Source organism: Puma concolor, chromosome B2, assembly GCF_028749965.1.
Source record: "Puma concolor isolate L17-30 chromosome B2, mPumCon1.1.hap2, whole genome shotgun sequence".
Classification (NCBI taxonomy): Eukaryota; Metazoa; Chordata; class Mammalia; order Carnivora; family Felidae; genus Puma; species Puma concolor.
In genome coordinates, this window is record NC_141671.1 from 108,424,595 (window position 1) to 108,441,299 (window position 16,705).

Below are 16,705 nucleotides of genomic sequence, written 5' to 3' on the forward strand. Positions count from 1 at the left end.
ACCCTCATGAAGTTCCCCTTCCAAGTTACAGTTAGTTTTGAGTTTCTTTCTCTCCCATCAGAACGTGAGGGAGTAAGATGTGCAAAGATATGAGGAAGAGAGTTCTAAGCAAAGGGACAGCATAAGGGTGAAGGCCCTGAGAATGACATGTTCAAGACACATAAAGAGTGGATGAAGTTACTGGAAGCAAAAGATGACACTGAGGAAGGAGGTAGGAGCTAGATAGCATAAGGCTAGTATATATTATATTATATAAGGCTATTACATGAGATCAAGAAAAGCAGCTTGGATTTGTCCTAAGGAAAATCATTAAAATGTATAGAGCAGGGGATTGATACAACCTAATTGGTATTTTTAGATCATTGTGGCTCTGGCTGCTCATGGAGAGTTGACTGTATGGGAACAAGAGTGGTATTGTTTAGACAGTGAGGAGGCCGCTAACTGAAAGATGTGTTGACTTGAAGCCACGCGCCAACTGGAGGTGGCTTGAGGTTGTCGGATACATGTATAAGATAAAGCCAATAGGATGTCCTGAGTATTTGTGTGGGGGAAGGTTGAAAGAAAAAGAAAAGTCAGGAATGATTCCTTAGTTATTGGCCTGAGCCACTGGGGTGTGCCATGCGGTGAAATGAGGAAAATGGGACAAGAGCAGATGTGGAGCAGAAAATGAAGGTTCTGCTTTGGCCACATAGGTTTGAGCTTCCTGTTAGACATCTAGGCAAACCTTGGTATAGGTGGCTGGGGATATGTATCTGGAGTCCAGGGGAGAGGTGAGAGCTGGGATTGTTAATTTGGAATCACTTGCACATAGATGGTGCTGAACGTTACGGTTTGATTACATCACCAATGGGATGAGTATAAATGGAGAAGAGAAAGAAACTGAAAGCTGAGCCCTGGGACATGCCAACACTCAGAGACTGGAGGGAAAATAGGCTAAGGAGAGGCAAGAGGAGAACTATGTTAGACCCTGGAAGCAAGTCAAGGAAGTGTTTCAAGAGGGAAAGAGTGGCCCCTAGATATCAGGGTTCAGGTTTGAGACCTGAGCAACTAAGTCTCGAGTGGTCCCATTCGCCAAGGAAAGAACATATGAGGAGGGACAGTTTGGAGACAAAGACATGAGTTATGTTTGAGCCATGCTGAGCTATAGGTATTTTTGGTACATCCACAGCAGATCAGCAGACTCTGGAGCTTAAGAGACGGGTCCAGATTTGAGATGTAGATTTGGAAGTTATCAGCATCAAGACGACTTTTAACGCCATAACAGGCCTCCTTCATAACAGACATCACTCAGGGTTAGTGTGGAGAGATGAGAAGGCACGCTATGGCAAAGTCCTGAAAGCACAACATATGAGAAACAGGAGTCGATCTGGGAACCCATAGACCAGGAACTCATTAAGGAGTCTCAGAAAGATGAAGTGATGGACAGGGAGCTTGGCAGGTAAGGCCATCAGCAGGAGGAAGTGTCAGATGCTGCACTAAGCAAAGTATGTGCTAAAATGTCTGTGTAGGGTTCAAAAACAGGGAGTATATTTTTGAGCGATTTTGATGGTGCTTGGGGAACAGAACCCAGATTGCACTGAGTGGTTGAATGATGTTGAGGGAGATGAAAGCAGTGGCTGAATGCAACTGTTTGCAAGACGTTTGGCAGGGAAGGAAGTAAGAGGTGGGTGACAGCCAAAGACTGGCATATATAGAATGTGAAAAGGAGAGTGCCAAGGGCTGAGCCCTCAGACATGACAACTCTGAGGGACAAAAAGAACAAAATGAGTCCAGAAAAAAACTCAGAAGGGCCAGAGAGGCAGGAGGACAAAAAAAAAAAAAAAAAAAAAAAAAAAAAAAAAAAAGACAGATAAAATCAAGAGAGGAGAGAATCCAGTGGGAGAATCATCAGTAATGCCAAATGCTGCAGAAGGTTTAGTCAAAAGTGGCTGTGACGTGTAGCTTTGGTGATCGTGGTGAAGAGAGGTGTCAGTATTGCTGCATCTTGAGGAATAAATGGAGCCAAGATACCAGAGGCAGTGGCTGTAGATGAATCTTTCAGGAAGTTGGCTGTGAAGATGGAAAAATAAATAGCTACAGAGCAACTGGGCCTCAAGGGTGAAATCAGCACAGATTTCAAAGCACTATATGGCAAAGGAGAATAGCCAACAGAGAGGAAGGATCAAGAGAGACGTGGGATAGGTGCTGGAAGGAAGGTTCTGTGAGGAGCAGGAGGTCCTGTTCCAAAGAACAGAGGACAGAAGGTTCAGGGCCAGGCAAGTTCTAGAGTACCACTGGCTGTGAACCTCAAGAAAGAAATGCATGTCCCTTGGCACCTGTCCGCTTGGACAGAGATGTCGAATGTTTTGTTCACTGTGTTATCTCAAGCATCTGTAGCAATGCTGAACATGCAGTGGGCATTCAATAAACATCTGTTGAATCAATAAATAAGTGACGAGTAGAAGGTGATGAAAATCTGATTTTGTCTTTTTTTTTAATAAAACCTGGAATAGATGAGTTAAACCTAGAAATAGAGTCCAAAAAGTATAAGATGTTCTCCTGTAGCTTTTGAAATTGTTTCTCCCTGCTGTTTTAATGCTGAGAGGAATCAAAAGTAATGCAAAATTAATGTAGAATTAATATTTTATCAGAAAACTTTCATTTCCTTCAAAATGTGCTTTGAAATGTGTGCTTTCTGTAACATTGTTGTTAATGTTCTTATGTTCAATGAATTTGATAAATAAGAAATATGAGTTAGTAGTACTCGGCTGATTTAAGGCAACCACTTCTCCAAAAACACTCAAGATAGTCACACAGTATCAAAGACCCATCGCTAAAACCAAACTATCCTAATTCCTTTTTTCCTTTGACAAAAGTGTTGGATATGTAAGGAAAAAAAAAAATTGTAATAGGACTGTGATCGTCTTCCTGGGAAGAGGTATCATATCACAGAGCGGATGTTGATGAGTAGATGTTTCAGCAAAATATAACCATACTTTATGCTGTAATGATTGGCAAAGCAGCAGTTTCCGCTCTGATGGCACAATTCTAATTTTCGTACACTTTGTCTTGTAACCTGCACTTTATTTAACATAAAAGATGCAGGCAACCAGTGATAATTTTTTCAGTACCTTTACAGTCTGCTCACTCTCCCAGAGTGCTCTCACAGGTAGAAAGAGCACACGAGCCTGCTAGATTGAGTTGAGAGTGACCCAGCCTAGACCAATGTTGTTATCACTGGATCCTATATAGTCTCTACCCCAGCTGGACCTTGACTGCTTACACTTACTTTGTACAAGAAGGGCGGCAGACCTGGGATCACCTCTGGCTTTGACACTTACCACTGTGTGACCTAAAGTAAGTTACCTGTTATCTTTAATACTCTGTTTTATCATCTGTAAAGTGGAAGGAGCAAGAGCCTAGCATTCTGCCTGTTGTATGGTAGACATTCAGTAAGTGTGAATTCCTTCTTTCTACTTCTAAAATCCAGTTTACTGATAATCAGAGCTTTTCTTAAACCTGATGAAAGTGCCAGTGATGCTCACCCAGAGGGAATTTGTCTTCTGGGACAGCTCTTCAGTCACCTGAGGCAGATTTCTTTGCAGCCGAGCTGGAGAGTATGTGTCTCCTAATTATCTGTCTTCCAGTGGTCACCTAGATTTCAAGGTACTTGCCCCAGATTTTCAACGCACGATAGTGTCTTTTTTTCCTTTCATTCTTTTTTTATTTTGAGAGTTGAAGCCCAAAAAGCTAAGTGAATATATTTTAACAACTAGGAAGTTCTGATGGGCTGGCATAAGAAGACAAAAAATTCACACGTTTAAATCCTTACCAGAAGACGCAAGAAAAAGTATGGTGAAAATCTTTTTTTTTTAAGTTCTAGAAATAGGACATTTCCTGGAAAATGGCTGTCATACAATCAGCACAATGACACATTTTATTAGTCTGGCTCTCTTGGGCAACATGATGGAAGCATGACTCCATCCACCATGAATATTTTAAGACAATAAAATCAAAACATTAAGTCCTAAGGTATAGGGTTGGTGGGGGTGGAGGTGTCAGGAAAAGAATAACTCTGAGAGGGAAAAAAATCTGGAGAGGTAGAGGGAGTGCGAGTGTCTACCAGAAAAGTCTGTTCCTGATGAAAGATATTCCAACTGGATTTTCAAATGCCTCTAGGATGGGTACATGTCCAGGCCCCTGAATTACAATGGTTCTTGATTGCGTGTGAATGTGCATTTCCCAAATTATATTCCACTCTCTTCAGCTGGACTGTCTGCCAGAGAAGGACTTTTGTTGTGTCTGTGATACTGAAGATTGTCTTTTTTTAAGATCCTTCCCTGTTAATGCTTCAGTTTTACTCACCGGAGATGAATTTATAATACATATCACTTTTAGCAACTCGGGAGAATTGCCAATTAGAAGCAGAGGAAGGGAAAGTAGGGAAATGTTCTTTTTCCTGGAATCACCTACTAGTTGCCTCAGGTTTAGCCTCTGACAGCTGGGCCGTGTGAGGGGAGCTTTTTCCCTGTGAATAGCCGGAGGGGAGCGCTAATGAGGAGCCGAAGGCCGGCGGAGGAGTCTGTTTTTGGCAGACAATTAGAAAAGAGGGATGAGATCACCTCCTCATTATGCTCTACTGGAATGGGAGCAGTTGGGTAGCGGTTTTTTGTTTTGTTTTAATTTTTTTTACAAACCATCTGCTTCCCTTGAAAAAGACTGATCTGACTCTTGTAGATTTTTTACACTCTCATAGCATGTGTTGTTGTATATATTTTGAAAGCAGTATATGCTCAAGAGAGGAAGTTTGGAAACCACAGAGAATTTGGGTGATGGGTTGTGATGATTCAGTTATCTTATCCAAGATGACCATTGTTAATGTCTTATTCTTATAGATTCTGCTTTTCTCCTTCCAGAGATTTAAAGATTTTATGACTGATAATATGATATGTAGATCTTTAATCAAGAAATGAACTTTTACATAAATGTATATGTATATGTATATGTATATGTATATGTATATGTATCAGCAAAACCAAACATGGCATTGAAGGAAGGTAGAGGGACTCCTGTTTTCCCCATGAAACCACCCTAGCCAAGGGAGATATCCATTCCCTTCCAAACATTGAGAGAATGGAATATAACTCTCCTTTTTCTCCATTCCTTCTTCCTTCACCCCAAAGAGGAAATAGCTAATTCAATATCCAATAGGGGATTTTACCACTTGGTGGGGTTATTATGCCTTAATAGGAAAGGAAAAGGAGGAAAAAAACTGTCATCCAAGTATTTCATTTCTGTCTGCTTTCTGGATTGGTAAGGACTGTCCCTTGCTAGGAGGACCCCCGAGACAGGGTCCATGGCTTGATGGCCATTTCCTCCAGTATATCTGCCTAAGAAAGATTAGCTAAGTTAAAATTGAGCACATTTTTCTGGACTAGGTCCAATAAAACTGAATTTCTTCATCAGCCAGTAGGAAACATCTTGTCTAGTTGTTTCATTAGCAGTAACAACTGCATAAAGGTGAGAGAGAACTAGAGAGAGAGAGAGAGAGAGAGAGGATGCAGCAATCCAAGGATAGGTACATGATTGGCAGGCTACTATGATGTCATATCACAAGTGAGGTTGTTGGACTTTGCATGGTTCTGAGATATGTCAAGGGGAGGATTTATATTCTTTTCATTATTTAATCACCTTGCATTGATCTTGAGAGTCGTGTAACACAGTTACATTTAACCATCACAACCTTATAATTCCATGCTGGTGATTATGCAGTGCATTTCTGTGTAAGTCAGAGATGTATTATCACGATCATCCAAGTACCAGTCGGCCTCAACTAGTCCAGTTATGTAGTGGCTCCGAGTCCTACCACTTGAATTTACTCACAAAGACATTATAGAGACATAGACACACATCAACCAAATATACTCACAGATACAGGCATCAGTACACATCGAGTAAAGTTGAAGGAGCAAAATTCATATTTTGTACAAGAAATAAATTTAATAACATCAGTGGAATGACAGGCGAGAAAATCGTGGGAGCAGTAGAATTAGAGACAGAGTAAGGCCAGAGAAAGTTCAGTAGGTTTCATTCAGCGAACATTATTCAGCATCCACTAAATCCCAGGTTCTGAGTGAGATAAGTGGTGGAGGAAAATACGGTAAGAGAGGAGTGACCATGTTGGAGGAGGGGAGGGACTTATGAGTGAACATGAAAACCAGATGGAGTGTATCTGAATCCAGATCAAGGTGGTCTGGGGAATGCTGGCAAATGGAGTTAGCGCAGAAAGGAAGAGAAAAGCTTGAGTGGGTATTGGTAAGATGAGGGGATTGGGATATATGTGTGTGTGTGTGTGTGTGTGTGTGTGTGTGTGTGTGTGTAGGAAAGAGCATAACTAAATGCGATTGAAGACTGCAGAGGACGATCCAGTGGTAAGAGATTGGCTGAAGCTAAAAAAGACAGGGAGAGAGAGGAGCAAAAAGTTAAATGAACCTGCGATTCTCCAAATTACTTAAAAAAAAAAAAAGTAATGTTATTTAATGTCGACTTCTGTTATCCTAAAGCACCACCAATACAGACCTCTTTTATTATTAAATAACTTTTGGAAGCTGCACTTGAACTCTGTGGAGACTAGAAGTCCAGGGACTAGTATTTTAGCTTCAAGTCTGGCACTAACTTGCTTTATTATTGGAGGCTCAGTGTCCTTACCCATAAAATAGGTATAATCGTAACTCCCTTAAAGTGCTGTTTTAGAGATAAAGTAAAAATAATGTGTTTTGCAAACTGTAAGTATAAACTTAATACAACCTACTCTAAATGTTATTAAAAGCTACCAAGTTCACATAATAATCCTGGAGCCATCACCTTGGCTTCAGAGAATGTGCCCTGGCCATTAAGCATGGTGTGCCTCAGTGCCACCATCAATAAAATCAGGTCATTTGGTATTGGACACCTCTCTGGCAGATATCATCTAAAGACTAATGACATGGAAGAATTAATTTAAATCTTTAGGAGAAAAAAGAGGTAAATCTAAGGTTGTAATGAGCACTTTTCTTTCCAACATATTCTTAATTTTTTTGAGACTTTTCAGAGCATAGGAAGAATGCAATCTTGCCATTTGCAATGACACGGAAGGAGCTAGAGAATATAGTGCTAAGTGAAAGAGGTCAATCGGACAAATACAAATACCATATGATTTCACTCATACGTGAAGTTTAAGAAATGAAACAAATGAGCAAAGGGGAAACAAAAGAGAGAGAGAAGGGAGAGGCCAACCCGGAAGCAGACTTAACTATAGAAAACTGATGATGACCAAAGGGGAGGGGGTTGCAGGATGGGTTAAATAGGTGATGGGGATTAAGGAGTGCACCTGTTGTGATGAGCACCAGGTGTTGTAAGGAAGTGTTGAATCACTATATTGTATACCTGAATCTAACATTACACTATACCTTAACTAACTGGAATTTCAATAAAAACTTAAAAAAAAATAAACAGAAAAGGGGGAAAAGATAATTATGAAATAGTATTCATTTGTTCATTTTTTGGTGTTGATATTTTATCATTTCTTTTTGGATATAGAAATGTATGCAAAGAAAGTAAATCTACTAAAGGTTCATGACAGAATCGGAAGGGTTTTTGTCTTTTTTAACAGTCCCCATCTCTAGCAGTATTTATTATCATGCTTTTCTCTTTTATTACTCAACAACCACTTCACTGAGTAGTTAAGCTACCCGAAAACTATTGGAAAATGATTTTGTCAGTATGGTTCATGCTATATGACCACAGGGGAAAGGCTGGAGCCGAAAATCACTGCAAAGTAATAGCCTGTTTACTAATAGAAGCTCCCAAATGTTTGTTTCTGTAGTTACAGACACAGTGATAAGACCTCTACCTGTAACAATTTCTGCCATTGACCTTTATTAAAATATTGTTTTGTGGGGGCACCTGTGTGGCTCAGTTGGTTAAGCGTCTGACTTTGGCTTCAGGTCATGATCTCACGGTTTGTGAGTTCAAGCCCTGCGTCCGGCTCCGTGCTGACAGCTCAGAGCCTGGAGCCTGTTTCAGATTCTGTGTCTCCCTCTCTCTCTGCCTCTCCCCTGCTCATGATCTGTCTCTCTCTCTCTCTCAAAAATAAACAAACATTAAAAAAAAAGTTTTTAAATACTGTTTAAAAAAAAAAAAAACAGAACTCCCACTGGTACCAATAGTTTGAGTGACCTTGAGCACATCACTTCATCTCCTGAAACCTCTGAGTCTCCAGCTTTTAAATAAAAGGGGTGGAGGGGTCAAGATGACTCTAAACTGAGGGGCACTTGTAAATGTGCATGAGCATTTTTTTAGTGGCCAGTGCCCAGTGATACTAAATGCCCTGCAGAGAGCAAGGGACAATCCTACAAAATACACTGCCCCACCCAAAATGCCAGCAGCAGCCTAAATTATCCCTAATGTCCCTTCTGACAGTCAGTGATAACAAGTGTCTGTCCATTCATTAATTCATTCAGCCACCCATTGTTGATCCCTACTGTATGCTGGGCACTAAACTTCCCTAGATGAATGTTCTAGAAGCCCTGGCTTAAATTGTACCTTTCGTTATCTTTTCCCCTTCCTTTTAAATGTCTTCTCCATGCATAGGACCACGTGACATGTACAAATAAGGATTTTTCAACTAAATCTGTTGAGGCAGTACCCCAGGACTTATGTACTGTGGGGTTTCTAATGACATTGAGAACCAAAAAGACTCACTCAGTCCTCCCCAAAGACTGAATGATGGCCTGGTTTACCTTTAATAATTCACGAATGAAGGGGCGCCTGGGTGGCTCTGTTGGTTAAGCACCTGACTCTTCATTTTGACTCAGATCATGAACTCACGGTTTGTGAGTTCGAGCCCTGCATCAGGCTCTGCACTGACATTGCAGAGACTGCTTGGGATTCTCTGTCTCCCTCTCCCTCTCCCTCTTTCCTGCTCATTCTCTTTCTCTCTCAAAATAAGTAAATAAACATTTAAACATTTTTTAAATAGTAATTCAGGAATAGAGGTCTTCAGCTCCACTAACCAAGGGCTTCCAGCTAGACAGTGAAATCCAAATTATAGAGTATGTAGCTAAATATTTCAACTGTCGATTCAATCATTTCTAATTTTTAAAACAAAACACCAACTGTTTTACACCCAGTGAACAGTTTTCACTGGCAAACTCAAATGTCCTAATATACTTAAATGGCATTTGAGGCCAGTTGTACTAAACTGCCTCAGAGCATTTTACCATATCAAGTAGGATCATTAACTTGCTAATTAACTGTGCATTGAGCAACTCCAGCTGTAGTGCAATCCTATCAGCCGCCACCCTGATACAGAGTTCCTCCAGGAGTGCGGTGACCTCTAGACTCAGCCCCCAGCCATCGCATCCACGTGGCCCTCCATCACCTTATCTCACAGCACCCCCGGGGACAGCTTACAATTCTGATTGCTTTTGTTGCAAAGGAAACTGCTGCACAGAGAAGCTTGAGGGTCTGCCAGACCGCAAAATCTTTTGGGATAGAAGGGATTCTGAGTGCTGGCTGCTTTACAGAGCCAAAAAGTCATGCTGATGGTCAGGGATGCTTTGCAAACACGCAAAGATTTTTCATCCTTTCATGAATTTTGGGTATTATTGATCATTAAAAATACCGTATGCACTTGTTCAGTCACTATCATTGGATACTTCTCATGAACACAGCAGGGTCTGACTAATGAGAATGCAGTCCTGCTTTCATAGACCTCTGGACACGTGGGGAAGTTAGACATTGTGCCAATAATTCTGTGCTCATTAAGTATTATTGCAATTGACACTATAAAGGAAAAGTACAGGATATAAGGAAAGCATCGATGGTCCTGACCTAGCCTGGGGACCCGAGAGGCTCTCTTGAGAAGGCGGTATGTAAGTGCAGGCCTGAAGGGCAATGAAGCGGGAGTTCGGGAATTGAGTGGGACATTCCAGATGAAGGAGAATGCATGATTGAAGACCCTGAAGCAGGAAGGAGGGGCTTATTCTTTTTTCTTTTTTTTTAATTTTTCAACGTTTTTTATTTATTTTTGGGACAGAGAGAGACAGAGCATGAACGGGGGAGGGGCAGAGAGAGAGGGAGACACAGAATCGGAAACATGCTCCAGGCTCCGGGCCATCAGCCCAGAGCCCGACGCGGGGCTCGAACTCACGGACCGCGAGATCGTGACCTGGCTGAAGTCGGAGGCTTAACCGACTGCGCCACCCAGGCGCCCCTGGGAGGGGCTTATTCTGAGTAAGAAAGGATACAAGCTTAGTCCAGGTGGCAAAAATGGGAGAGGGTGGCATGAATGGATTTGAGAGATGTTTAGAAGATGGAATTGACAGAACTTGGTGGCCAACAGGATGCAGGCAGTTAGAGCGGAGGCGTACAGGGATCACTGCCCTGTGTCTGACTGCTGGGTGGTAGAGTTACTTGTCTAGGATGCTAGCAGAGGAGCAGTACCCAGCAGTGGGCCAGAATCACCAATATCTCGTTCAGTACATGGAGTTTGAAGTCCTATGAGATACAGTTTGTCTACTGGAGACCCTGCCTCACATGGGTTATCCAAAGGTCACTGTATCTTACCAGAGTGTAGGAGAAACAACCCGTTCCGTGGAGCCAAGAGCACGTGTTGGGAAGCACGGTGATAGACCAGCGTTGACGCCCTTGTAGCTCAACAAAATGTTTTCTCATGTATTATGTCAGAGCTTCACAGGGATCTTTGGGGGAAGTCAGTGGATTATTATCTTCATTATACTGGCAGGACACTGAGGCTTCCTGAGCTTGTGATTTGCCTACGGTCACACTACTGTAAGTAAGGCTCTGGGACTGAAACTGAAATCTCCTGACTCTGGGCACAAGGGTCTTCTCATTGCACCACATTAACTGGCTGCAAGACTGGGGCCAGCTCTCTACCAAGTCCTGAGGTTTCCATGTCACATGGAATCTCGTTATTAGCACAAAATACGTAAGAAATGAAATCAAAGATTTTTTTTTTCTACACTCTGTTTATCCTTCCCTCTCTCACTCTCTTTACTCTTTTTTTACTACGGTATTTTTTAAAGTCTTTGCAAACCTGAGAGTAATATTTGTATTTAGAACAAATTTACAAGTAGCGAGGAGATAGTTTTTGGGAGAAATTAAGTTCAACCGTTGTCTAAATTCTACTAATTTATAAAACATGATAAGACCTCTGCCCCCTTACCTCCCATTCCCAGATTTACTCTTAAAATAGTGGAACCATCTAAAATGGCTCAGTGTCTTCTCCCTCAAGTAAGGGGTTCTGGTGGAGTCCAGGCGCTGAGGAAAATGGGAGACAGCTGCCCTGACCCTGTAAGGGCAGGCGACTCTCCACCACCAACCTGTCTTATCCACTGGCCTTCTCCCTTTCCATCCAAACTTGGAGGATGTTTAAGTAAAGCTAGTTTGTGCTTGTTTCAGAGCCTGTTTTAACCGAAGCAGTTCTGGGTCTACACAGAAACCGAGGTTCAGGGGAAATAGCCTTTCTACAGGGCTAAGTGATTTTTCTTTATTATGTGGAAAGCTTCCCCCTGAACCTCCTCTTGTTGTTTACCTCCCTCCTTCCCTGTAGCTCTTGGACTGTTTTGTGATCCCGGTGGTGATTTTGCTCTCCTGGTTCTTCCTGCTGATCCGGTACAAGGCTGTGCATTTCCTCGGCATCTTTGTCTGCATCCTGGGAATGGGCTGCATGGCAGGAGCGGATGTGCTTGTGGGAAGGCATCAGGGAGCAGGTGAGTTTCTAGGTGTTCACCATGTTACGTGCTTATGTGGGTAAGGCCAAAGCAAGACACAGAATGTTCATGGTGGGGTAGAAACTAGGAACCTGGTCTTCTCAGTGCCTGTATGTTATTCATGTTTGTTCCTCGACACCTCAAACAATGACACATGTGAGGTGCTTAATCCATGTTTCTTGAGTGAATGAAGGAAGCAAAATACAGATATTCTGCCCTTTTTACATGTATTCAGAAACATTCAGATGGTATTTAAAGTTGAGTCAGGACCTATATGGGGGATATTTTGCAGGCCATTGCTGGCTGGCCCAAACCAGCTGGTTAGAAATAGTGTCAGTGGGTCACTGGGGCCTTCCCCACACCTCACCCTCCAACTCTTTCTTTCTCATGTCAGAGAAAGACTGAGCTTTCAAACCATTGGGTGGAGGTTGATATATAAGTTAAGAGTGGATATTAGAAGTTTGAAGACTAGATTAGGAATACTTCATATTTTTATGGGGGAGAGCTAAATTTAGTCTCATTGTGCATGTTTTTTTGTTTATTTGTTTGGGGTGAGGGAGGATTTGTGGTTATCAATCACAGCTTATAGACCTGCAAGGTAAAGCTTCAAGATTTACTCATCAAATTGATATGAATCTGATGGGGATCCCTGATCCAAGATGGTTTCCAGAGAACCCTTTTTAAAGCATTGCAGTTCTTTAAAATGTACAAAATTCTTATGCTACATAAGGTTTTAGGGGACATGAAAAATAACCTCCTTTTTTAACATCAAGAATGGGATAGAAAGTATTTACATTTCTATAGTTCTTGGATTTGCCCTGTCTTCTAGGGAATTAATTGATAGTCAAAATTGGGGCATTTCTTGTAATGAGACTAGATTGTAGGAAGTACCTGAAATAAATACAGTTTATGTTTTTAAGTTGCACTATAGTACATTACAGCTGAAACAGACCTTGTTCGGCAGCTTTATATATGACACACAAGAACACCAAGGTACAGGGAAGCCAAGTGAGTTCCCAAGGTCACAGAGCTGAGAGAGCAGGGTCTAGGACCCCAGGCTCTTGACCTCTGGGACAGGCTTCTTTTCTTTTTCCACATCTCTGGGAGCTACAGATACAACACAGAGCAAAAGAGAGACAGCCTTGGTCCTCACAAACATGATCAATCCCATCTCAACAGGTAAGCTAAAAATATGTATACCAGCTTTTCCCAGAATCTCTTCTATGAAACACTGGTTCCATTGGATATCAATAGATGTTTTATGAAAGGACCAGTTTTATGCTCTATACCCATCGTGATCCTGATACGAATAATCTCTTTGAACCAATCAGAGTATGTTTATCAGAAACAACGTGGTTAGTTGTTCCAAAGTCATAATTTAATTTCATTTTCTCAGCTTTACTTGTAGGATGTAAACATAGACTAAGCAGAAGCATGTACCTTTATTTATGAAAATTCTGCTTTGCTGAACCTTAGCCATTGGCCCCCAGCCATCATCTTGCATTTCCTAGTCAAGAAAGACAATTGCTCTAATAAATCTGGATGTTTAAGCCCAGAATGTTAAACTAAATTGAATTGATTTCACTAGAGGATATTCACTACTCCTGGAAAAAAAAAAAATGTTCTCTTGATTTCAGATGAGGTGTTAGGAAAGGAGTAATAGTATTAAAGAAAAGTAAGTCCATTTAAGGCCTTTCAAAAGTAGCCATTTTTTTATTATTTAAAAAAAAATTAAGTTATTTATTTATTTTGAAAGAGACAGAGACAGCATGAGTAGGGGAGGGGCAGAGAGAGGGAGAGAGAGAATCCCAAGTAGGCTCCATGCTGCCAGCGCAGAGCCCAATGTGGGGCTCGAACTCACGAAACTGTGAGATCATGACTCGAACTGAAACCAAGAGTCTGGCGCTTAACTGATTGAACCACCCAGGTGCCCCAAAAGTAGTGATTTTTAAAACAGTGCAGAGTAACTCAAACACGCTAGAGTGGGTTTCACCTGTAGAAGACTTACAGCACCATCCTTTTTGTGACATGTGAAGTGCTCATGTTAACAGAATTAAGATTTATCATCTTGGAGTACCTTCTCTGCTGAAGTAATGGTGCCCAAGTAGATGATATGATGTTCTAAGGGCAGCCCAAATACAGGATCCAAGGGTTTATTTTACAAAATAAATTAGGCAGCAATGTAAGCCACCATATAAAATATTTTGAAAGAAGAAAAAGACACACTAATTTGAAGGACAATATAATCTTAAAATTGGTGTGCATCATTATGCAAAGTATCCCATTTGTTTTCACCTTTGTGGTAGAATTGATTCAATGTTATTACTTAGCCAGGGACAAAACTTTACCAAAATACTTGAGTCACTCACCAAAACTTCAATCGGGCGTTCAACACAATATAAATTGCCATCACTCTATCGAGAGCTTTTCATAGGAAAAGAGAATGTCCGTCTCAATCCTTTTTGTATTGCTGAAGCCGTGGTTCACCGTAGCTTGGGATTTTGAAAATTCTTTCCTCAAGCACAATGATAATGGCCTGTTCAAAGTTACCTTGACTTCACTTCATTATAATTGAAATAATTGTTCGAATCCCCTTGTTAGACTGTTTCTTCATCAGCTACCCAGGAATCCCTCATTTTGATTTAAGCCTTGCTAAAGGAATCTTCTCAGATGGCAGCAGGCTCTCCAGATGTGAACTGTAACTGTCAGGGCGCACAATGATGTGCCAGGAACCGTGCTTCTCAGGAAGCTTTGCCGGCAAGTTTGCCCACGGCAGACGGAAGTGGAGAGAAGGTATCCCCAGTCCGTGGCATTGGAGGCTCGGCCTTGCGGCCGGCAGTGTGCTGCGCAAAGTGGGAAGGGAAGGTTAGAAAGTCATAAGATTTAGGTAAAACTCAATTAAAGTAGCTCCCTTTTACAAAATATATGTCTTGCTCTTCAAAATATCATCTTTCTACCATAATACATTTATTGCACCTTTTAGTTCATTTATTAAAGCTGTTAGATACATATAACAACATTTTGTTTTCTTATTATTAGCCTGAATTTTAGAGTGATTTCAAGGAAGAGAAAATATTTTCTTTTTTTTTTTTACGTTTATTTATTTTTGAGACAGAGAGAGACAGAGCATGAATGGGGGAGGGTCAGAGAGAGGGAGACACAGAATCTGAAACAGGCTCCAGGCTCTAAGCTGTCAGCACGGAGCCTGACATGGGGTTCGAACTTACGGACCGCGAGATCATGACCTGAGCCGAAGTCGGCCGCTTAACCGACTGAGCCACCCAGGCGCCCCGAGAAAATATTTTCAAGGAGCTCGCTAATTGAACACAATCAAGGGACAGTGCCAATTTTTTTGGTGCCAGCCACTTTCCCATGCATTATCTCATTTAATCCTCCTAACTGTGGAAAGAAAGCTTTCTTATTCTTCCTTTTGCAGCTGAAGAAATCAAGGCTAAGGGAGATCAGAAGCGTGTGCAAGGGCACACCAATGGTAAATGGTGCGGCCTAGATGTGAATTCTAGCCAGTATCCTTTCTGCTACACCACTTAATACTTATTTTTCTATCATTGTGACCCTTATAAGAAATATATAGCTGTTCTATTATAGTTAATTGCGATAAATGATGGTCCCAGATTCCCCAGAATGAAAGGGTTTCCTGAGATGAAGGAATTTGGTGTGAAAACCAAGAGAGTCCCAGGAAAACAAGGCAGTTGATCACATTTACAACTCAAAAATATTCAGTGGGATGGGTTCATTTTCATAAATCACATTAATAGTCTTTCAACACTCCAGAATAGTGTAATTCATCATTTATTTCTTGAAATAATAATTTCTTAAGTCCTCTTCCCTATTCTTCTTCCACTGCCACACAGACACAAATATCCCCCCAAACAACGCTTAAACAAAAATCTAATAAGGAAAACCAATTCTTGCAAAGCAATTATGACTGTGTTGATTAGAATCAAGAAGCGATCCAAAATGAGAAATGGCCAATCCATAGAGACAGGTGCTTTTCAAAGAGAATGACTGATTCTTTTCAGTCACCATTTAGTGAACTGTTAGTCAGTGCCCAATGATATACGAAGCAATTCATTTTCTTTAAATTATTTTATGTACATTACTTTGCTGTAATCTCAAACTAACCTCATTCTGAAATAAAGAAACTGATGTGCTGAAAGATTGTATAGCTTGTCCAGTACAAAACATTATCACTGAGCATGGTTTCATACATACATAAATGACAGCTTTTCTGGGTATTATTTCCCCATGAACATTGTACAAAAATTGGTTCCACTGCATCAGGTATCTATTGCACTGAAAGTGCATAAAACATGGAGTAATATGTTGTAATCTCCAGGGAACGAGATACAAATTGTAGATATAAACTATTAGTCCTAGAACTTTCTTATACTTACATCAAACACTTCATTATATAATATAGTTGAATAAAATCATGCCCTGGTTAATTTAGTTATATTTAATCAGCCAAATTATCATACATGCTATATGTATATGCATCCATTTTCAAAGGTTTGAAAACTGATAAATACATTTACAAATGAAAATTTAATAAATAACATTTAAATTTTTATCACTGATAATTAAGAAAGCACTTCTGAACTTGCACTTACATAAAACTGTATTATTCTTAACAGTAATCATTATGCCCTGGTGAAAATTCAAAGTACTGGGGAATAGATTTCATATGGTCAAAGGCCAGGTAACAGAATAGGCCAAAACTGTACAAATGTAGAGTTTAAAAAAGATTAGTGAGACTATTCAGTAATGCAGCATGGCCTCTTTTTAGGACTTATGAAAGATAGACTGATGTTCTGCTAATTTCTATTAAAATATCTCATTATAACTTAGCTTTCCTGAATCCATTCATATAATTTCATTAACCGAAAATTCTGTTTAAGCAGCACTTCTTTACTTCACTAATACAACAATAA

The 16,705-nt window shown here is 40.7% G+C and overlaps 1 protein-coding gene and 1 long non-coding RNA gene across 4 annotated transcripts in view; one reads left to right on the top strand and one right to left on the bottom strand.

The window, feature by feature from the left end:
- The window catches only part of SLC35F1 (solute carrier family 35 member F1), a 410,105-nt gene that overhangs the window by 347,617 nt on the left and 45,783 nt on the right, over positions 1 to 16,705 (top strand). Inside the window, exon 4 of the mRNA XM_086707681.1 lies at positions 11,594 to 11,753. Coding sequence (XP_086563807.1) covers positions 11,594 to 11,753 — 160 coding nt within the window. The remainder of the gene's footprint in view (positions 1 to 11,593; positions 11,754 to 16,705) is intronic.
- LOC147581175 (uncharacterized) overlaps positions 1 to 16,705 on the bottom strand; it is a 61,573-nt gene that overhangs the window by 11,985 nt on the left and 32,883 nt on the right. Inside the window, exons 2-3 of one of the 3 annotated variants that reach the window (XR_015251501.1) lie at positions 14,123 to 14,596; positions 5,946 to 6,428 (exon numbers count right to left, since the gene is read on the bottom strand). This is a non-coding gene — a long non-coding RNA (uncharacterized LOC147581175). Of the gene's footprint in view, positions 1 to 5,945; positions 6,429 to 14,109; positions 14,597 to 16,705 lie in introns of those variants that run through there. The other 2 variants (XR_015251500.1, XR_015251499.1) reach the window with 2 other exon arrangements.